Source organism: Tauraco erythrolophus, chromosome 18 (genome assembly GCF_009769465.1).
Source record: "Tauraco erythrolophus isolate bTauEry1 chromosome 18, bTauEry1.pri, whole genome shotgun sequence".
In the NCBI taxonomy this organism is placed as follows: Eukaryota; Metazoa; Chordata; class Aves; order Musophagiformes; family Musophagidae; genus Tauraco; species Tauraco erythrolophus.
In genome coordinates, this window is record NC_141482.1 from 15,185,816 (window position 1) to 15,208,482 (window position 22,667).

At 41.2% G+C, this 22,667-nt stretch overlaps 1 protein-coding gene across 5 annotated transcripts; it reads right to left on the reverse strand.

Annotated features, from left to right (window-relative positions):
* Positions 1 to 8,164: 8,164 nt before the first annotated feature.
* On the reverse strand, positions 8,165 to 22,297 carry YTHDF1 (YTH N6-methyladenosine RNA binding protein F1). 5 transcript variants are annotated; one of them, XM_009982880.2, is made up of 6 exons: positions 22,206 to 22,297; positions 21,763 to 21,787; positions 20,975 to 20,980; positions 20,253 to 20,332; positions 14,597 to 16,123; positions 8,165 to 8,469 (listed from the first exon to the last, which is right to left on the reverse strand). In XM_009982880.2, exons 1-6 carry the CDS (start codon positions 22,230 to 22,232, stop codon positions 8,443 to 8,445), a joined length of 1,692 nt encoding a protein of 563 aa, XP_009981182.1. In that variant the 5' UTR covers positions 22,233 to 22,297; the 3' UTR covers positions 8,165 to 8,442. The 5 variants fall into 5 exon arrangements, 4 of the variants coding, with proteins under 4 accessions (XP_009981182.1, XP_009981184.1, XP_086478921.1 ...); XM_009982882.2 differs by lacking the exon at positions 20,975 to 20,980; XR_015222667.1 differs by lacking the exon at positions 20,975 to 20,980 and having other exon boundaries at positions 8,438 to 8,469; positions 13,268 to 16,123.
* Between the last annotated feature and the right edge of the window lie 370 nt (positions 22,298 to 22,667).

Here is a 22,667-nt window from a genome sequence, read left to right on the forward strand (position 1 = left end):
TAATACTTTTAATGCATTTCTTATAAAAAACAGGGTGAGATTGCCAGCTAGTGGAAATTGGCAGTGGCTGGGGCTGTGCCAATTCACTCCAGCTCAGACACACAGCAATACAGTTACCACCTTTCCATTTCCATGAAGAAAAAGCCAGCACCAGTTCTTACTCTATCTCCCTTTGAAGCACACAAATACACGTATGTGTATACATATCTATACGTAATATACACAGTCATATATACAAAAGCTATTATCTACTGGAAAAAACCTAGTGCTTAGTCCAGAGTGTGATTTATTTGAAAAGCTAATTGCTTACTACGTGTAAAACGTTCTTATTCTACTGAGGACAAAAAGCGCCTTGTAGAATGAAGTCTGAGAAGAAAATCCATTTTAACTCTCCAGGACTGTGGGGCTCCTGTTTGTACAACATTTCCTGTGGGCAGAGGTGGCAGAGAGGTACTGCCAATAAATCCTCTCTCTGTGATGGGATGGCTCTTGTAACCAACCTTTCAAAGGGACTGAACTTTTGCTGCAGCTGCCAGGTGAGAGATGCTTTCTGCCTCTGGACAAACTTCACCAGCCTAATGGCACAGCTGGGTTCCTGGGAATCATTCAAACGGCTTCTTCAGTGCTATATGAGCAACAACTGAGGCATGCTTTAATAGCCACGAGCCTCTCGGGGAAAGCCCATGTGGGCTTCTCACTGCAGGCGTGCTGGTGAGGCTGATGACCATATGTACTGTGCATCACCTTCCCTCCTCCTACCTTCCTGTTTATCTCTAACATAACCACACCCTCGCACTTTAAACAACAAATAAGAACAAAAATCACAGAATTATTTTTGCATTTGCCACCTTTCCCCTTGCTTTGCTCAGGTTTAGCTTCCCGGGCCCCCCGTGCGCCCTTCTGCTCACGCTGCAGAAGGGAGGCGGAGGGTCTCGTGCGCTCCGCTGGCTTTTGACTCCTAACGCCCGCAATGCCCAGAGCATTTCCAAACAAAAAACTGCAAATGTTCAATGACTGAAAGCACAAAAGCACCACTTCATAAACGCCTTGTATCTTTTTACTCACCGTCACCGTCTTCATCACCTCTGTGGGCCACTTCCTAGAGCATCAGTCCATCAGGAGGAGGTGCTGAGAAGGAAACGGGCTGTGTGCTCTCCCAAGTCCTAACACGGGTCACATTCCCCAGAGCAGGTGACAGTTTTGTGCATGTTTCTGAGGTTGGTTATGCCTCACAACCCACTCTCATTTCACCAAGAGGCTTCTGAAATTTAACAGGAGGAACCTCTGTGCAATTTGTGATCTGTAGGTTCACACCCTTGGTTGGATTTATTATTTAAAATAAACCCTAATGGATTAGTAATAATAATTAAAAAAAACCTGTCTAAAGATCACCCTGCCAGTCTTTTATGAATACTCTCCTTCTATCATATATCTTCCACGATCATATGCTTTGAAATAACTGAATTAGCAATATACAGCGTTTTCCCATCCTCAGCAAGGTCAGTAAGTTAAGGAAAAATCTGAAATGAAACCTGGCTCATGAAATCACTCTTCTTCCCCATCTAGTATTTTACTCACTACGGGCAGATTACATTTCCCATAGGAGCTCATTAGTGCTGCTCTTTGCTCAGCATCAGGAAAGCTTTTGGAGTTGTCTTTGCTTCCCACTGACAAAAATTGCTTTTTGTTTCTTCTCCAGACTTACCGCCCACCACCCCCCAGCTCTGAAGTGGCATTTTTAGAAAGACAGAGCTTTTGGACCAAAAAAACCCACTGTGCTTCTAACCTTGATAACAACAAACTAAGGAAATGTCAAGTTTTGTCAACCAAATGTACAGCGAGGGAACAACGAAAGACACTCTAACCAGACTAACACATTAAAGCGAGGAATTCTTGTTCCTTGTCAGACCAAACAAGGAATTATTACAGTTTACATGTTTTAGTTGTAATTTCTGTTTACAGAGGTCAAATATATAAAACTAGAGGACACAAAAGAGCCTCCCTCGCTTTCATTTTTAAAATGCTTCACACCTTCTGGAGTGATGCAACACACTGATACACCACCTTAATTGTTTTTTTTTGTTCCAAATTCCTGTTGGCTGATCTAGCATTAAAAAAAAAGCACAAATTGCTCCAACGCCCTGGCTCCAAAGACTGAACGTTGTGAAATAAGATACCTTAGTTCAGCAGGTACTACATATAAAACAAGGCGTGGCTAAAAAGCATGGAATTTGGTGAGATTAAGTGTCTGACCATCCCAACTGCTGCACACAGTTCAGTCTCAGCAGACTACAACTTAGTATTTGGATTTAAAGGGAGATCTCGACAAAGTTTTGCTGAAGTGTGGACTGAAAAAGGTAAAATAGGACAAAAATCCCCACAACTTGCCAGTGGCTTAAGCCAGAAAACCTGCTTTGGTATCTCAGAATCTAATACTGTCCCAGAAAGAGAGTCCTTACTGGTAACTGCTTCCTCCGCAACATCTCCCCGACAGCAAGAGCCTCCATCCTCAGCCACCGCCGACGGCCTCTTTGGGCTGCTACCCCTAGTCACTGCTCTATCTCGGAGCACCTATGGGAAAGTACAAAACATCTCCTTTAAGGACTAAATCATGCAATCTTGAAGCAGAACAGTTCAAAAGAGCTGTGCAATGGCACGGTTTTGTCACCTGTCCTTCCAGGCTCTGTCCCATCTCAAACCTGCGCAGCAGAAATGGGAAAGACCACGGCTTTTGTGTATTCCAGAGCACTGGAAAAGCTTTGCACAAGTACTACATCAGAACAAAGGTCCAGAAAGTTTGCCAGATAGTTGTCTTAACGCATTGCTAGTTTTTGATGCCAGATAAATGCCACTGACACGTTTATAAAATTAGGTTATCGCAAGCCAAAACATCAAAATACCTTGCCCTTCCACAGAAGGGTTTTCAAAGGCTCTTGATAATCAGCTTATTTAAAAGTGGCCAAAAGCCTCTGCTGACAGTTTTTAAGGTTACATTTTGTAACCTCATTGGTTATAGATCTCTGAAGAGTTCTTCCCCCTAAACATCAGACTATCTGCACTCACATAATTGTATTCTGTCAATATTTTACAGATTTATATGAAACAGATTTATATCAGGAAAGGATTTCCATACACACCAACAGCGTAAGAAAGCCAAAGAGTATCCATAAATCCCCAGACCTTCCAAAATTCACTCTTTTTCCTGAATGTGCTGAGCATCCAGAAGTTTCACCCCAAAGTTGGTGAAAAGGAAGCTGTCTTCAAACTTGGGCCTGCTACATGGCACGTGCAGTCTTTAATGGGAAAGTGAATCTCTAGCCAGGTGTAGACATTGATCTGCTTTGCTTCTTTGATAGCCTAAGAGATGCAGAGCTCTCTTGGAGAGTGAGAGGTGATCAATCATCGACTTGCTGAAGTTCAGTTTGTAAATGTGCGAGAGCAGAGCACAGAAATCAAAATTGTGCTGCAATTCACCATAACACTGTAAACGAGAACACAGCCCTGTAGCAACGGAGGGACTCCACAGAAGATACAAATGATGAAAAAAGATTGATACAGCATTTACTGACAAAATCTACCTTCTTCCTGTTCTCACCCCCCAGAATGGGGAGGTGGGGGAAATCAAGAAGATTGCTTGTGATACGTGTTACTGCCCAATGCACTGCATTCATAATCTAAAAATACCTGGAGAATGCAGATTTGGCAAAAAACGAGTATTTACACCTCTTTCATACTGTCTTCCTTATGGGAACCACAGCAAAACACCAGATCCTACTGATTTAGCAGCAGTTGGACAACACTAGAAATGCATTTGGGGAAGACTTCACCGTCTGTTGTCATGGTAACATCCCAGGTAAAAATAATTCCTTGAGTAACTTCTAAACAGACAGATGGCATAAAACCTCCTACGCTCTCCAAATTAAAGGATATTCGGTAAAAGACAATGTAGATGCCAGTTCTGTGGAGTCCTGCGTGTTGAAGAAAACACATCTCCGAGGTCCTCCTTGTGCTGGCAGTAACTCACCTCAGAAATGTGAACAGAAGGGAGATCAAGGACGTTACAGGCAGCAAAAAGATGAAACAGAAGTCAAGTCAGCACTCCTTTTATGCAGAATTTCCCAAGGGATTACAAGGTGCACTGAAATGATGATCCTACATAACGTAAGGAAATTAATCCAGTATCATACCAGGGAACACAAGCTGTTGTTTTCATTCCTAAAGCCCTGCCCTGCTTACACTCTTGCTAGGAAATGAAAAATATTACGGACTGCCATCATATCGCGTATGCAATGCGTCATTGCGCATGCGAAAGGCAAGCCAGTTTGAAAGGATTGCCTTCAACAGAAGTTTTCCGAAGACGGGAAAGCTGTGAAATCAGTAGCACTCGATTCAGAAGACAATCCCATTCACCCAACGTCAGGCCAACGTGCCGACACACGTGAACTGGAAGTAGTACTGTGAGAACGACTGAACCACAGTACTGGAGAAATCCCAAATCTCCCTCTGCCAAGTCACATCCCAGTTAAGCTACAATCCAACATTTTGACTCAATTCCCTTAATTCTACAAACAGGCTGAACACGAGCTGCCCTTCCTCGCAGGACCTGTGGGCAAGGCAGGCTACAGCCAAGGTAGTCATCCCAGAAAAAGCCACAGCTACACTCACACTGCTCTTGGGCAGCACCACAAATTCCAATTAAAAACCAGCACTTTCTCGAAAATAGCCAACAGCTTTCTCCCAAAACGAGCAGATGCTGAGCACTGCTGTCAGAAAAAGCCAGAGCTTTTTTCAAGCAGAACAGATTGTTCAACATAAAGAATTCAAAGTAACTGAGAGACCAGGAAAAGGAGCATTAGATCAAAACACACTTTCCACCCACTAGATATTATTTGTGCTTCATTTTTGCATTTATCTGCTACTTTTAATCAAGCTTCTCTCACTCCCCTCAACTACTTTTCTCAACAGGTGTGCAAGAACAGGGCAGTTAATATTGTAAGTGTTATTTTGGTTTTGATAGTTTTGTAGTATCTTTGCCTACAAGTTGTTCAATGCCCACATATTCTGGAATTTCCATCTTCCCTGGCCAAATAAAATCACTCATTCAAGAGGAAAAGCAAATTCACATTCTGTCACAAGTTCTCTATGCTCTAATGCCCTGTGGTCAGTCTAATGCTAAGAAATAAATACTCTTTTTTTTTTCGCTGAGATCTCACCAACATCTTTAGTATAAAGTTCTCCAAACAAAAATCAAGTATTTTGTGAAGAAACACTCATATCTTTTAATACCAACAGTCCTTTAAAGGGTGAAAGAGAAAAATTAGTGTTTTAAATTTTACATCCCGATTTCCATCTCTCAAGCACAAGAATGGTAAAAACCAAAGTCTGACTTTAATTTACGAGCATATCATGTTATGGCAGAGCAGAAATCTTGAATGTGAATTTATTTTTGTTTGCCTCTTTCTGTCCTTACAGCTCACTATAGATTTAACTTGATCATTTTCTCTACAAGCTTGCAACTTAAAACCATCTTCCACAGCAACAAATAGATTCTCCACAAAGAGGAAGCATTCAGTACTATCCCTTTTGGTGTGGCTACCTGCAAATAAATGTTTCTTCCCCCCAGTGACATAATGTTCACACCTTCAGAGCAGTAGATGTGCTGCCATCATCAAGCCAGAGAAATAACTTCATTTAAGTCTGTAATCAGTATTTTAAGCTACAGTTAGCTTAAAAGTGGAAAGCAGCAGGGATACCATCGAACACACACTGATTCTAACAACATCAAACAAAAGCAACTCGTTTAAGGAATGAATTTAAGCACAAATCCCAAAAGCATACAGGCAAGTTCTTTTAGAACTACTACTTGGATTAAGACCTACGACACGACGTTATTCTACAACAGCCACTGCAAGAATGCTTTTCCCCAGCCTCACCGTGTAATTCGAACACTGAGAAACTAAAAAGTCAGGCATCTCTTTAAGCTGAAGCAAAAGTCGATTGAAAATTCGAACGACCAGTCTGCATTTCAGTTTTATCTTCACACAGTCACAAGGAAAGAGACTGTTTACTCGCTGTTAAATGTTCTCCCTGCGGTACAACCCGGCCACAGCCGCAGTGACAAATCTCTGCACGCTGAAGTTGTGATTTTTTTTCTGCTACCCACAAAGCCCGGCAGCAGGTTGAGACACATCGTAACTTTTCCTGACAATACAGCCAAACCAGTTTCAGCAGAATGCTCTCAATCTGTTGGGGGTTTTTTGTGGATTGTTTGGGGATGTTTTTTGAAAATATTTACCTGAAGTCTACAGGTATATCACAGCACAGATATTGTGAGGCAGGTGCTTTTTTTTCAGATCTAAAGAAAGCAATCAAAGTTGTGTAACTAACTTTTCTCTTCAGGGTCCAGATGGAGCTGAATTCGTTTTGGCTCTGGAATCACCAGTTAAGTGTCCTGACATAACAACTGGAACTAACAGCAGGCACTTTTATTAGATGGTAACATGTTTATAAAATGCTGTTATCACTTCAAAAAGTCAGTAAAAAAAAACAAATCAAGTCAAATTGCTGAAATCAGACTTGGAAAATACAGCCAAAATGAATCATTCCGAACTTTACTTTTATTGGGGAAGTTCTCTTCTCACCCCAGTGACTTACACCTGCAATATTGCCTCCTGAAGGCTACAGGACAACTTCCAATTCTTTCTTCAGTTTCCCTACCATAGAAGGAGAAAGAAAAGTACAAGTGACAGCCACTGTACACCCTGTGTTTCTGCTGAGGAACAGTAACGTTCAAAGCAGCTGAAACGTCTCCTGCAGAGTTCTGCAAAACCCTTCTGCGATTACCAGATGTCTGCTATCAGCACACAAGTTATTCAAATGACGACGCTTCTCAAACGAAACTTAATTCACAAGTCGGCATACAGGGTGATTGTAACACAGGAAGAAAACTGAAAGTAGGGGAAAAAATGAAAATGACATCAAGCTTGCTAAATATGCATTGTTTATTAAGGCTTGTATTCTCCTAGAGGAAAAAGTTAATCTGATGCTGTCCATTACCCCTTACAGGCAGTAACAGTCCAGAGACAGAGTTATACGTTCTAAATACAAGTCTAAATGATACAGATTAAACTTTATTTAAATTGGAGGTCCTTTTGGAGTAAATAGTATTCCGAAGATACTTGCTTTCTAATATAGTAAAAGATCCTCTACAATAAACACGTGCAGATTCAGTGTGCTAGAGCAGCGGACATGAGCACCATTTCCATGCTTAACTGGAACTCCAGTTGGTGACAGGTTCTCCGACGGTCCCCTCACTCCACAAAAACATGACAGCAAATTCAGTTTCTTAAAACAGGATTTTTTACTCATCCAACAGAAAAAAAAAATCAGACATACACACTGTCAATTTTAAACATCTGAGGCATAATCCATCATATTATCCGTACTATTAGTTCCTACGTTAAAGCTCAGCATTATTGGTATAAAAACTTTAAATGGCATTAGGATGGGAGGGGTGGGAGGGAGTAATGAAGGAAGGATTAAAAATGATCTGCAATTAACTAATAACACCTGAAAGCTGAAACAGGTTTAAACACATTGTCCAAAACCCCTGCAATGTTGATAGCATCACGTTATTATTTAATTAAGCTACAAAAACCGTAGAGCAGAACTGTGGCTGAGAGAAAGCACCTGGCTCACTCTCGGCAGGATATGGTATAACAAATGCACACTGAAGCACTGGCTAACAGAAAGTGAAAGGCAAATATTTTCCAGAGAAACAATTTCACTGACAATTTGATTTTCTACTAGACAGAAAAAACCAACATGGCGCATCAGCAATTTCAAAAGTGTAATTGTACAGATAAATAAAGAGGCGCAGCAGCTGCACAAAGTGATCAGAAATTTAGGTTTTTCTTTTCAAAATTCTGAAGTGCAGTATCGTAGAAGTTTTTTAAATGACAAAAATCAACGCGTGGTTCCTTACTTCTGCCATGGAGAAAAAGGGGTTGGGAGGAGGACAAAGGAAGATTTGTCATGAATTCTCCATAATCTCTGTATCTGGCTAGGAACATAATTTGTGCCAAAATAAAGTCTTTGGGAAGCATTGACACTTGAGTATGCTCATGTATAGGTCCACATCAGGTTAATATAACTGTTTACCAACTTAAAAAAATAAAAAGACGCACCTTTATTAATGATTTCTACAGAATTTTACATAGAAAAAAAGATACAAATTAATGCAGATCCACTTGGGCAAAAACAAACTACAATGTACTTAAAGATGCGACAACTTAATTTCCCCTGCACGAGAAGGTACATTGGAGCTGAAAGCTTTAGTTTGTCCTGATGCCAGGATCCAGCACCAGAATACTTAATTTTTCTTTCTCGTAGTCGAATTTAATATCAGTTCTAGTATGTATATCAAACTGTGTATGTTTATTCTTATTGTTTGTTTCGATTCTGACGTTCCTGCAAAGAGAAAAAAGTTAAGAAAGATTTTAGTCAAATGAATAAGCAAAAGGTTTTAAGTAGCTGAACAGCACTAACGTGATCCCAGACAATTACACACTTTGTTAAAACATTACTGCTGCGTTTCATAAAAATATTGTATATACCTGACAAGCTCAAGGACTTGGTAACTCAATATTGAAGGCAGCTCCAAGTGGGACAGGTGAACGAATCCCTGCAGTCACTCCAAACCGACAGCAGATGAAGGTCACAGTAAGAAAGGTATGGAATATCAGCATTCCTAAGCAGAACCAGGACCTGCAATACTCTACTTTCTGGATTATTTTAGCTACTGCAGCAGTAGCGCAACCAAGGTAAGAGCAGAAAGGAAATGCTAGATCAGTGAACTCCACAAAACTGGTACAATTTCAAAGCACTCAACTTCAGAGTTTAGTCACATTCAATAAAAGTAGGATTTCAGAAATTCTGTTTGTAATTCTTCCTACCTGTTCGACTATTCCGGGAGGAAACGTGCAATACTTGACAAGGGAAGGGGGGAAAAAAAACCCCAACCTATCATGAGGTGGAAGAAAAGTTACATGCTTTTGCATGGTCTGCTAAAAACCAGCACAGCTAGCCTGAGCAACCCAAGAACTTCTAAAAACGTTCTCATACAGAAGCCATTAGGCTCTTTGAAGGCTCTGTCAAAAGTTTCTGCTAGCCACAAATCCCAAACCAGGTAAAGGTCACCTAAGGGATACCTGCAGGCACCCCCCAACTGCTCCAAGTCCTCTCTAACTAACTCGTGCTCTCCCAGCAGCGACCAGTCGTGCTGCTGCTCCGACCCAGAGGAGAGCCTCCGCGCAGGACTTGCAGGCAAGTTGAGCAACACAACAACCAAAGGCAGGGGGGACACTTTTCAAGGAATTGTTTCAGGAGCCCTGCAAGCTGCAGAATATGCAGAAGACAGCAAGACAAGTCGAATAAACACGCTGCTGTATCTTTAGGCCAAGACATGTCTCCAGCTAAGGCACCACGTGGATGGAACAGAAAGGTTTCCTTTCCCTCACTGCTCTCCATCTCATCCTCACGGTGGTCAAAGCAGAGCGTGCACTGCACAACAGGCATGGAAGGACTCTAGGCACGACTCTTGAATGCGTCAATACGGCACCAAAACCTATTTCAAGTGAGAAAATTGGGAAATGGACTAAGCATAAACAACAGTCGACTCCTAAACACCTTCAGATTTTACTTGTTTTGTGCAATCTTTCTGTGTAAAATTCATCTCGGAATTGTTTCTGTTGCAATATAAAGCTTATTTGCAAATACACCAAACGTTATAAATGTAACGGACTGTGTTTGCTACTTCAGCTGGTCACGGCATAAAATTAGACAAGTTTTTTTGAAAATTGAATATATTGATTTCTGCCTCCATAATAATATTAATATTTCAATTTCATAATAAAATTAAGTCAACAAAGTCTCATATAAATTCTTAAAATATGATTTAAGGCAGAAGTAGAAGTCAGAATTGTTTTACCAAATCAAAATAGACTGTGTGAAGTGTGTGGGTTCTCTGGTTTTTGTTTTTTTTTTGTTGTTGTTTTTTTTTTTTAATCTATATTCCCCTTATCTTTTAACTGCTGACTTACATTGAACTGTCAATGAAAGTAATTTCTTAGTGCTACAGTATCAGGATATATTAGGTGTTGCATGTTCTTAATGAAAAGAACTTATGGCTGTTTCATATTTCACAAAGGTGGTTAGAAAGAATCTAAAACTGAATCATATCAATCCCATTTTCAGGCTTCCAAAAAAAAGTAACTGTTCCATCCTACATCCATTTCTAAGGTGGCAAATCTCCTTTACTCTGCTTCACCAGCCCATTCCTTCCCGTTTCCATTTTACATAACCTATTTCTAGTTTTCGGTGTGGTCATTCACTCACCATCATAATCACACTTCCTTTAAAAGTCAAAATCTTTTTTCTGGATTATTCTCATGGACTAGTCCCACATAAACCCAAGACAGGCTGACACCTCAAATTTCTACCTGGTACCGAGGAATTATGCTCATGGCATTCAGAGACTCAGCTCAGGCTTTACAATTCACACAAAAGTGCTATTAATTAGCGAGTTATTAAGCAGTTCCTCCTACCTTGCTGCTTGCTTTCTCTCTCAGGGGCTAATCTGTGTCTTCCTTTCAAAAAGTGTCTGAAATCACAAACTGATGGGGAGGAAACTCGTGCAACAATTCTTCATGCTCTTCAGCATGGCTGCTTTTTAGGAGCTCAAACTCTCAAATTCTCTTCCTTACTGCTATTCAGCACTACTGCAAGCAAGAACAAGCAGTTCTGTAAACTAAGAGAGCTTTGTTCATTGTGGTTCTGAAGATCCATCCAGAGCCTTCACAGTTTCTCTCCTCCAGAGGAATTCTCTGACATCCCACAGGCGAGCTCCTGTTGCACACTTCTGCTTTGCAACATTAATACGTATAATCTTCAGGCACAGGAAAAACAGGTTTTCACAAAACCTGCAGAAGCTTCCACTTTGGAGACACTCATCCCTGTCAAATTTCTGTTCCCTTCAACTCAGTCTGAAGTAGCTGTCAACCTTTCTGCTAAACTTTTTTTGTTAAGGTCAGGGGGATGAAAGCATCCATCTTCTGACACAAAAATATCAATGTTTTCTTTGCATCAGAAAACACTATTAGTATTAATCTTAAAATAAAAATGTTTTTATTACAGTTTTGGAGAAAGGACAATATTCCACCTCTAAGACTTCTGCATCAGTTAATGTGTTGACAGAAAGGATACCGAAAGGAAATACTTAACACTAAAAGAAAATGAGTACTAGCTAACACTTTGCAATATTGAATCACTCAACAGGAGAAACAGTCAGTAGGTGATTCAAGAGCTTTCTGAGATAAGACTACTCAGCTCCTCCAGCACAACACCAAGGTGCAGACCTCTCATTAGCCGAGTGCCTTGACACAGATCGTCCAGTAACTACAACCACCTAGTTAAATACAGATCTGTGAAGGCAAACTGCTGACAGCAGATCAACCCACCTGTCCCACCACGAGATGCAAATAATACCAAAATCTGCAACAAGTTCATTTTCTTTACAAGCTTTTTAATGTCGGCAGACAGTTTTGTTAAGACTATGCAGGCATGTTTCTAGGGAACGTTAATAATTAATGCTGCATTATGTTGTATTTTCTTTTTAAATTAGTTCTCACACATGTTCCAACTTTTTTACCTTTTAAGAGCATGAGCTCTGATCACCGCCCACTCTTTGTGGACGCTGTAGTGGCCCTGAAAACTGACTGAAAAATGCTAGGAGGGTCAGGAGAGACTTCATGCCACCCAGTTTTTTGCCATTTCATTGCAGACACCAATACGCTTCTGTTCTTCCTTTCCCGAGTTCTGGGTCACCAGACTGGACTTAAATAGTTTATTACTATGGCAAATCAAAAGCTGGACTGAACATCCCAGTATGAACAAATCTTCCCTCAGTTCTAGATGATGACACAGTCCTTCAGCAATGCCGGTAACATGATGAATCTTTGGCACTTGGTGAATTTCACCCAACGTTACACCTGCCTGATCCTCACATGGTGATTTGGTGTTAACACAGAGGTTCCTAGACCAGTCAAACTCGAGAGCACACCCTGAAGCTGCCTCTGCACACATTAGTTAAGGAAACACTGGCAATCAAACTGTAACCACCTAAAGAACAGAACTGAAGCACCAGTGGCTTGCACTGCACAGATTTCATGAAGTTATTCTTGTAAATATTATCTAAAAAATACATACTCAATATTTGCGTATAAACGAAATGAAAGCATTCAAGCCCTCCACGGGGAGGTTTCAAATAATTTTGTAATCACAACAGTGGTGAAACAGAAGCGCAAAATTTCAACAAATAATTTTCCTGCTAAACAGGGTATAATGAATCAAAACCACGTCAACTTGAAAACCAACTAAGATGGCACACACACAACCACCCATATGAAAACGTCAATCGGGTTGTAAGACACCTTAACTGGCAATAAGATTCTTCAAATTGCCCCAGGAAGGTTAACTGCCTAACAGGAAGGCTTCAACTTCAGTAGCACGACTGCTCCACGGTAAGAAGTTTAAGTGTGTATGTATCCTGCAAAGGAATTCTTCCAGTAATCAGCTGGACTTTTAAAACTTTAGTCAACCAAGGGGAAAACATTAACCTTCCAGACAACAGTTTAACAGCATGCAACCCAACAAGCAGTATCTTATTTTTCATTCCCTCAGTGTTGATGTGCTTTACCTCTCTAGCACTACCACCTTCCTCAGTGGACTTCAATTGTCTGTATATTGTCTTATCTAAGACATGGTAAATTAGACTTCACAGCTCATTTTCTGAATGTGTCATACAAGGTAGAACCTCAGAGTTAAATGAGGCAGAAAAAAAGCACTATTTTTGAAAAACTGATTCTGTTATAAACTTGTATCAGCACTTGAACTGAAAGTCAAAAGCAGTTGTGTCTATTAGAACAACCCAAAGCAGATCAGCCCGACAGCTGAACATCAGCCCCCCGAGCTACCAAAGCCAAGGAGGCTCAACGTGCAGTGCGAAGACATCTATCTGCATCTTCCTCAGGAAATAAGGTAACTGTTCAAGACGACATCTCCTATCGCTTTCCCAGCACTCCTTAAACACACACACACTCTTCTCCCCTCCAGACTTGGCAGCAGATCAAAGACTCATTAAACAAACCCAAAGCAATCACCCCCCATACACCGTAACACTGGACAAAGCAACCCAGGCCTTGGGACTTACTCGAGATACTCTCCCACATGAGGGAACACCTCTCTCCAAGACACAGGTTGCATTAAATACTGAATTGCTATTTGTCTACTGAAGGAATGAAGTGTTGAGGCAAAGTCTTCCAGGTTTCAGCTTGTGGAACCCCAGAGGGAGTACACCAGCAAAAACTTCCAATCTTGAGCTCTCCTCCCCTGCTGTGCTGAGGTATGCTATGCACATCTTGGCTGATGGCTAGGAAAAGTTGAGCTAAAAAGTTCTTAAAACACTGATCTCTTCTCTAACAATTTAAGAGTACATTCTATAAAGATGGTTTAAAGCAATTTTATATGCACTTTTAAACGGCAATAAAATCCTTCAAATGGCAACTTCAATTTAAGCTCCAGGAACACACATTAAGTCTTTGTTTCAAAAACATTTTGAAGCATGAGCTGCACTGAACTAGTCTGTCAAATAAATGCTTTATTTGAAATGCTGTACAAAAAAAAAGCATATGAAATACTATCGATGGCAAGTAACTTTAACTTAGGTAGTACCCACACATCCCAACACCTATTATTTTGTCAGCCCATTACTCCTAAACTGACTAATTAGAGACAGGCATTCTTGAAAGTGAGGTCATGGGATGGACTGGGACAGAGCCATGAAAGCATATATAGGTTTTTACTACCCCTTCCCAGTTACTGCCCAAATTTCTCCTGCTACATCTTCACTCAAAACTTCTTTTCAAGAATTAGTAGACAGATTAGACCTAGTAACCGAAAACCTTTATTTACCCAAATGATGATACATGTGACTTCAGCAGCAGGAATGTAATTTTTCTAGCCCTATTTCAGCAATTTTATGCAACTTTTTCTTTTCCAGAAAGATCAACTGAACAAACAAGAGCAGGCTGCTTGCTCTTAAAGGTGACACACAAATTTCAAGTGTCCACACAGGTATGAATTTTGATAGCCCAGTTCCAGTCAATCAGTGTTAAAACACCTCAAATCTAAAGGCAAAAAACTTAAGTGGCAATCACTGGTAGAATCTAATCCTGAAACAGAAACTATTTTCTAGTTTATTAACGATTTTAAGACAAAAAAATAAATCGAACTCCAAAGAACTGGACCTAATGTCCTTAACCTGCACTACTGCTTCGCTTTTTGAAGCTCATTAGCTAAGAAATTGTCACAGACAAATAAGCATTTGGGGTTTTTGTGTTGTTAAAACACACATAAAACCATCAAGCTGAGATGTATTAAGAACATTCTGAATTCCTACTTACATTTTTTCCACCATAGCAGCCTTCACATTTCATTTTCCCCATATCTGTGTATAAAATAAATGTTTTAATAAGTTTACCTTCCGCACCACCTCCTCCTCTTCTTGGCGCTTTTCATAATGAGAAAAGTCATCAAAGATGGAGGTCGTGTGCTTGTAAGTAGCAATAATTTTAAGCACTTGTTTTGCTTTTTCTAAGGGCACCTCCTGTGTATCACGGGAGTTTGTAACAGGTTTGTTGTCATTGTTCTCCAGCCTGATGTGTCGCAGCTGGTTGTTGGGCACATCCTTCACAAAGATCCACTTGACATCAAATTTCCCCTTCCACTTGTCCTGCGACCAGACACCTGCACTGGTGCCATAGTCCACAGGTGATTTCATCTCTGCTACTCCACAGAAGTGTCCACTGCCATTGACACTGAACAGCAAGTAGACTGGGCCCTTGCTGTTCATGGACCGAAAAGCACTGTCCAGGCGTTTGTTGCCATGTTCCGTGCTACACCAAATAGAATACTTAATGGACCGATGAATATCATCCTCAGAATAGCTCTTTATTATGAACACACGCCCATTTTTAAGGTTCCATTCAAAATCTTTAGGGTTATAGCTGTGAGCAGCTTTCAGTTTTTCAAGCACGGGATGGGACTCGCCACTTGGAACAGGGTTAGGCTGGGTACTGCCAGCCGAGCTGCTGTCGTTACCAGTTCCTCCGCTTTGGCCAAAAGCTGCACTTCTGTTGCGAGGAGCCACCCAGCGATTCTGGGGTGGCTGCTGAGGGGCCTGATACTGCGGCTGAGTCAATGGAGGAGGCTGAGTTGGGACAGGCTGAACAACTGGTTGCTGTGGCTGTGGAACAGACTGAGGAGAAGGTATCTGTTGGGGGGCAGGAACTTTTGCCACAGGACCCTTATTGTCCCAAGTACCTATGTCCATATTATGCTTTATAGGTGGAGGAGGCAACGCTCCTCCGATTACAGGTCCAGTTTTTGTTTTCATTTTAGGCTGTGGTTTCGCAGGCTTGCTAGCTATAGCAGCCCACGAGGTTGGTTTAGACACTGGCAAGTTTACATTAGATCCACCATTACCAGAGAGGGCACCTGTCATCCCAGCGCTGTTGACAACAGAACCTACTGTTTTCACTGCCGAAGTTGTAACATCTCCACCAATCTTCAGTCCGACCATTCCCTGTTCAATACTGTTCATTCCAGGAGCTTTATTTAATGTATCGTTATGAAATCCTGTTTGTCCATCCACAATGGTACCACCCAGTGAACTAGGTGGGTAGCTGTAACTGCTCCCATATGCTGAACTTTGAGTCTGCTGTCCTTGGGATCCGCTTGTTCCCCAAGCTGAGAAGGCAGGATTTTCAGGGAAAAAGTTAAACCGGTGTTGATAGATATTATTTCCCAGACCCCCGGGCTGTCCAAAAACTGCATCGTGCATAAAATGATGATCTCCATTACTGAGCTGTCCATAGGTGGTGAGATAGGGGATAGGAGGATCTCCTCCTGTAGACCATGGTGCTTCACTGAGAGAATAGGGGAACCCAATAGATGGTGGATAATAACTGGACAGATAAGGATCAGTCATTGATGGATAGCTACTGTTCTGTTAAAGAAAAAAAAAAAGGTAATTCAGATATAAAAGATCCCTTCATTTATAAATAGCCCCAATGCTGTTCATTACCAAATAGAAAAGCACAACAGAGACAAGGTAATTTCATTTCTTATCACAGATCTCAGTTCACACTCCAAGAAAGATCCAAGGCTGAAATGCAGTTTCTGGGCATTTACAATGCACCCCGGGACTAGTGGCTCGCAGTAAGTACTTGAGATTTTGAGACCATGCAAGCATAGTTACATCACAAAGGGTATTTACTGGCTTCTTCCAGAATTATTCAATCTACCAATAGCCCAAACCATTTCAAGGAACTTCTATAACAATACATTCTGTGTCCCACAGCGCTAAGGATATTTAGCACTTCCAGATTGCTACACAGGAGAAGTTTTGGATGAAATTACCTTAATATGACAGCACATAACAGAAAATATGATTACAGTTATATCCCATCTAAACTGTGTGAGACTCTATTCAGTCTTACTCCCTCAGTAGGAAAGTTACAAACGCGCAAGACACTGACTGTCCTTCCAAACAGGCCATCTTTTCCACTCCATGAAATTAGAGACTGATCAGTTATAAACGAGCAGATCCCTCTCTGAAATTCCAGCTTTTCCTCCCTGCCAACTGCTTCTCAGACCAAGCTGAGAAGCCTTTCCTTCCACTCTGAATCTTCTGCTGACACCTGACTCTGAAGCATTCTGTAGGCTTCCCATATTCAAGAATACAGAATATTCTATAATAGATTTTATTCCTCTTTAAATAAACTTGAAACATATATATTGGAGCCCTTCCAAACCAACACTCTAACTGTAATTACCAGCGAGGAGGAAGGAAGGTCAACATCTCCTGTTAATGAGCCAAACAGCAGCTAGTCTTCCCTTACTCATGGAGAAAGACTATTTCAAGAAGAGGAACTAAGATTTCTTTCAAACTTGAAAACAAATATATCTGCAAAATCAGCAAAACTGCACCAGAATTTCAGTCATTTTTTTTCAAAAATCAGATTATTTCTCAGCTTATTAAAAATATGAAGTAAAAAAACTCCTTGCTGAAGCTAAGCATAACACCCAATGGATACAGTTATTTTTACTGCTCATTTTTCAATTACTCCCTTCCATGACACCCCAAAGCCAGAGTAATCCAATATCCTCACTTTCCATGTGCAGAATGACACCATAAAATGCCTCCAAGACTTACAGACCACTTCTGCAAGCACTTCTGAGATTTAAAGAGCCTAAATCCAGTGTTACTGATTTGAAAGAATTAATCTCTGCTACTGTTCATGATGTCTTTATTTACGTGAGATTCTCCTAGGAGAATATCCTCTAAAATGCATTAAATTTTCCAAGACTCCCAAGCTAAAAAATTCAGTATTTAGCATATGAAAACAACATTTTTCTGAAAGACTACTCTGAGATTGCAATGTGTTCTATCTTACAGCGTCAATATCAGAAAAATGTAAAAACAAATGCAGGTAAAAGGGAGGAGACAAACAGTTCTTTGGAGATACTTATGTTGATATATTCTACAGATTTAGAATTTAAGACCAAAAGAACGAGCCTAGAGGAAGTACGTGTTTTGTCCCAAAATATTTCTGTTAAAGGACTCTAGACAATTCCTGAGACTATCACCTCCTGTCACGCAGTCTGTGAAGTTTCCACAAGGATTCTAACAGGAATGAAGGAAAGTTTCAGCAGACATCCTTACAAAACATTCAATCTGGCTTTATTTATTTTTTAATTTATTTATTTTCATTGACTGGCTTTATGCCAGAGTGTGTAAAAGAAACCCTGACAGAAGTCCTTCACTGTAGCAGAACATTTACTTCAACTTATCCTTTTCAATTAAAAAAACCCCACCAAACTCCACCAAACCCCAAGCATTCCGTTAATTAGGGAAGAAAGAATTCCCTTTCAAGTGCACTGCTTGCTAGCAATTCCCTGTTACTCCAGAATAATCTTTTGGTTCTGGATGACACTGCACGAGAGATGCCCTCCTTGCTTTGAGCACGGATCCTCCACACCACTCTGTTCCCTTTGCACTTTTAGGACTTTCAGTGTGCTTTATAACAAAAAGCTGTCACATCAAACCTGAGCTGAATGGAAACTGGAACCTTTCTGGGAAGAAAAGAAGGCACCACTACCTAGGTGCAGTTTTCAACAGAAAGATGGAAGATCATATATTTTATTTGATTATATAACACACCCAATACTAATTTTGAAGACTAATTTGTACTTTTTAAAGATTAAATTAACACAATACTACCAACCAACCTTGAGCTTTGATGTCAAATATATTGCTGTTAGCTGGGGTCTTAACTTCTTGAATATTTTTTTAATTTCTTAAGTATTTGTGCAAAATACCCAGTCAGTTTCAAATCTTTTTGGTAAGTCACTTCTATTTTACAGTAATTTCAAAGGGCTAAATAAATCTGACTGAATAGCTCGATAACGAGGCTTTGTTCAGAAACATGGTTCTTCGGCACAAAATCTCACAGTCCTAATTAACCCAACTCTCACTTTCCACCTAAAATTGTGAGACAACCCACACCAATGTTTCCTGTAGCATACCAGTTTCTTACTGCAGCATAAATAAATCAGTCAATGGAGCTACACTTTCATGTAAGAAAACTTCATTAGAATGATGGAAATTCTAACAGTCATTGCAATTTTTCCATTTAAACCTAATCATTGGGCTTGTTGACAGCCAAGACAAATTTCCTACAATTAAACTGTAATAGACAGTTCTACATTTTTTTCTGTATGAATTTTAATGTTTAGTATATTTCACATTAGGAAAATTATCTTGGGCTTAAGTAATTAAAAATTACATACCAATGTGATGAAGTGGAATATCAAAAAATTAGAGAAAAGTGAAAACCTCAATTTCTTTCAAAACTAATTTTGCATTAGAAAGAAAATTTTACTTTTTTTTTTTCCACAAATTTCCTGCTTTAGCACATTAATTCCAGAAAAGAGGGAATCACAGAATCATAGAATGGTTTGGGTTGGAAGGGACCTCAAAGATCATCCAGTTCCAACCCCCCTGCCATGGGCAGGGACACCCTCCACTACACCAGGTTGCCCAAAGCCTCATCCAACCTGGCCTTGAACACTTCCAGGGATGGGGCACCCACAGCTTCTCTGAGCAACCTGTGCCAGTGCCTCACCACCCTCAGAGGGAAGAATTTCTTCCTTATATTTAATCTGAATCTCCCCTTTTTTCAGTTTAAATCCATTGCCCTGTGTCCTGTCCCTACACACCCTTGGAAAAAGCCCCTCTCCAGCTTTCCTGTAGGCCCGCTTTAGGTACTGGAAGGCTGCTATAAGATCACCCCGGAGCCTTCTCTTCTCCAGGCTGAACAGCTCCAACTCTCTCAGCCTGTCTCCATAGCAGAGGTGCTCCAGCCTTGGATCATCATCAACTTTTTGCATCTCCAGTCTCTGTACATTTTGTTCACTTTCAAGATTTCAATGCTAAGTCAAAGATTACTCCAATTAAAAGATATTTCAACTGTAATGGCATTTAAGTCACAGATGTTGATCTTATGTACATTACAATGAACTGGATTACACTGACTGGTTACATTACAGTGCCTTACTCTCAAAATAACACATTTTTAATGCTTAAGTTATTTCAGAGGACATGAAAGAACATAAATATTTGTTGAAATCTACAAGTAAGTGGGACAACTCTACAAGCTACCTAGAAAGCACTGAAACCAAATTTCAGCTACGTTAATTTCTAGAATTACACAAATTATACAAATAAGAGCCCAAAAGCAGAACCTGCAGACTCCCACACACAACTTATCTATCCAAGAACTGGGAGATCAAATCATCTGTCACAGTCCAGCCATGTCAATCATGTGCAATTTGAGGAGCAACCAGCAGGCACGAGTTGATGCTCCAACTTCATTTTCATGTGTAGATCCCCATCTGGATGTGCAGGGTAATATTAGCTTTGTGAGCACAAATGCTAGTTGTATTACCAAGTAACACAATATGCCAGTCATTTCTTTTTCCATTTCTATTTCAGGAATTTGCTCCCTCACCACAATCCCATTGAGTGCCAGCAGCATGCCTAAGAAAAAAATCTAAGTTAAAAATACACTAACCTGATTCGACTGCCCAGAAAGGTAAGGTTCAAAATCGTTGTCATGAACTGTGTCCTTCTGATGTAAGGAACCATTTTGTACTAGAAGAAAAAGGTTACAACACGTTATAACACTGCTTAGTAGCATTTCACTAAAGAGTTCCACCCCATCTTATTTTCTGAAAAGCTGTATTTCTTGTTTACAGCAAGAAGACTCATAAAAAGACCAAGGGATGACGGTTTTCCTCAAAACCAGTTTCTCTTTACATTACTGTTTACAAAACTAATTTGAGTAAATCTGAAAAAATACTAATTGTACAGTCAGGAGTGAATAGACAATTGGTTGTATCCTCAAAAATTTTGAGAAACAGCATCTATTGTTCTGGTCCATAAATAGAGCCCTCAGAAACTACCAGTTCTCCCAGCATGTGCTACTCATTGCTTGTTTAAGTTGGCTAAGATGAGGTGAGGTTGTGCCTTGATATCCTGACATTTCCAGGAAAATTTAAGTCTCGACTTTCTCACGCGTCAAATAGAGATATCTGCCATAATCAAACGCCTACTTAAATATAAACTCATGCGTGAAAAGTATTCAAAACCCATTACTGATAAATGCATCAAACTAAAACTGTTACTAGGTCACTTTGAATCCTTTCCACTGTTTGCTTTAAAGGTAAGAAAAGGTCCAACACATTATGTGACAGGCAAATAAAGCAACTATTTCATAGGACAGCTAACCTAAACGTGATACTACCCTAAACAGAACGCTTACCAAACAAGCCTGGGAATTTACCAGAATATTTCTGCAAAGTTTGTCAGGGAGAGTAGAGGTAAAAAAAGTATTTACAAGCATAAGATATAGTTTCAAACTTTCTGTAACCAGAAGTAGCTGGATTTTTAAGGCAGGTTAAGATACATTAAAAAGCATTTATGAGTTGAATATTGTTAGTTTCTAAGTCTCAACAGTCACGCACTTATTAGCAATCCCAGTAACAAGGTATTTTCTCAGATGCCATGTTATTAAATTTAATTTCAAAGGAAGCACTGGAGTTATCATAAAAAAGTTATCATCTCGCTAGAAGTTAACTATTTTTCATTTAAAATTCCTTAAGTAATTAAGTCTGTAGGTTTAGCTATGACAGCTAGTGTCAGCCAATAGCAGACCAGTAACAGAACTGTATTCACAGAGCAGGAAGAGACTACGAAAAAGTATGTAAAAATATGTATTGAACAGGCACACCCTTGTGACTTTATGTAGAAATCTGCTTTATTTTGAGGAAATGAAGAGCGTTATTATGTTTGGTACTAACACACAGTCCTTCCCACCGTTAACTCAGCAGCACTAAGTGGGATGTAAGTGAGCTTGTACGAATAACAATTTATGTCACTTTTGAACCAAAGCACAACTTCTTTTGTTCCAGATGTTATCCAGAGGGATTAAGAGCAACACCTTTCTGCTCACCTACCGGTATCTGCATAATTCATCTGTTACAGTAAGAACTTAAACGACCAGACCTCAGCATGATCCTCACCTTTATTATCCTGTCCTTTCGGTCTCTAGGAAGCCATGGCACACGATTGGGTAAAGAGAAAGGGAAAAAAAAAAAAAAGAGAGGGGAAATAAAAGAGTTAACGTTAGAATAACAGTTATATTGTCACCGCAAAACACGCATCTTTTGAGGACGGCTAAGAGGCTGATTAAAATGGCCAACAACACATCAGGGCTTGTTTAAACCGAGCTTGAGAAGTGTGTTTCACGTATTGGCCTTCCTCGGAAATGGCCACGGCTCTCGCAAGGCAGCGGGAACGCGCTGCGCCCACAGGGGGAACTTACCAAGAAAGACGAAGGTCCAAAACAGCCGGGAGGTAAAAGAAAAGCCTCTCCCGGGCCAGACACGGGCAGCAGCCCACAAGGGAACCCCCGCGCCCGCAGGCGGGGAGGAGGCGAGGCCCCGCGCCCCGCTCCGCCACTCACCTGAGGGTCAACGCTTGTGGCAGACATAATTCATGCGCAGGGCCGCCGTGGTGCAGCAGAGAGGGGCAGCGGAGAACGCGGGGCGGCGCGGAGCTGCGGGGCGGCGGCAGCGCCTCTCCCCTCAGGCGGCGGCCGGGGCCGAGGGGGAGGGAAGGGGGCCGCTGGCGCGCGCGCCGCCGCTCGGCGTCTCCTCAAGGGGCCCGGAGGACGGTAGGCCGGCGCCGGTCCCGCGCCTCGCCTCACCCTACCGGCCCCGTCTACTTCACATGCCCCCGGGCCGCGCCGCGCCGCCCGGGCCTGCCCGCCGCCGTCGGGCCGCAGCGAGGGACGGAGCCACAGCCTCCAGCTCCAATGGCGGCGGGCGCCGGGCTGCGGTGACGTCAGCGCCCAGAGCGCGCGGGGCGCGCCGGGAAAGCGCAGGCGGGGAGGGGGAGGAAGGCGCGCGGAGCGCGGCGGCGCCTT

What these genes read in the sequence shown, in the direction of transcription:
- YTHDF1 (XM_086622795.1), bottom strand. Translation starts at nt 22,232, where the DNA reads ATGTCTGCCACAAGCGTTGACCCTCAG. An exon ending in GAAAGGACAGGATAATAAAG is followed by an intron (nt 20,333 to 21,762) that starts GTGAGGATCATG and finishes TTTTTCTTCTAG; the next exon opens with TACAAAATGGTTCCTTACAT. An exon ending in AGGAGGAGGTGGTGCGGAAG is followed by an intron (nt 11,465 to 14,596) that starts GTAAACTTATTA and finishes GTATTTAACTAG; the next exon opens with GTGGTTGTAGTTACTGGACG.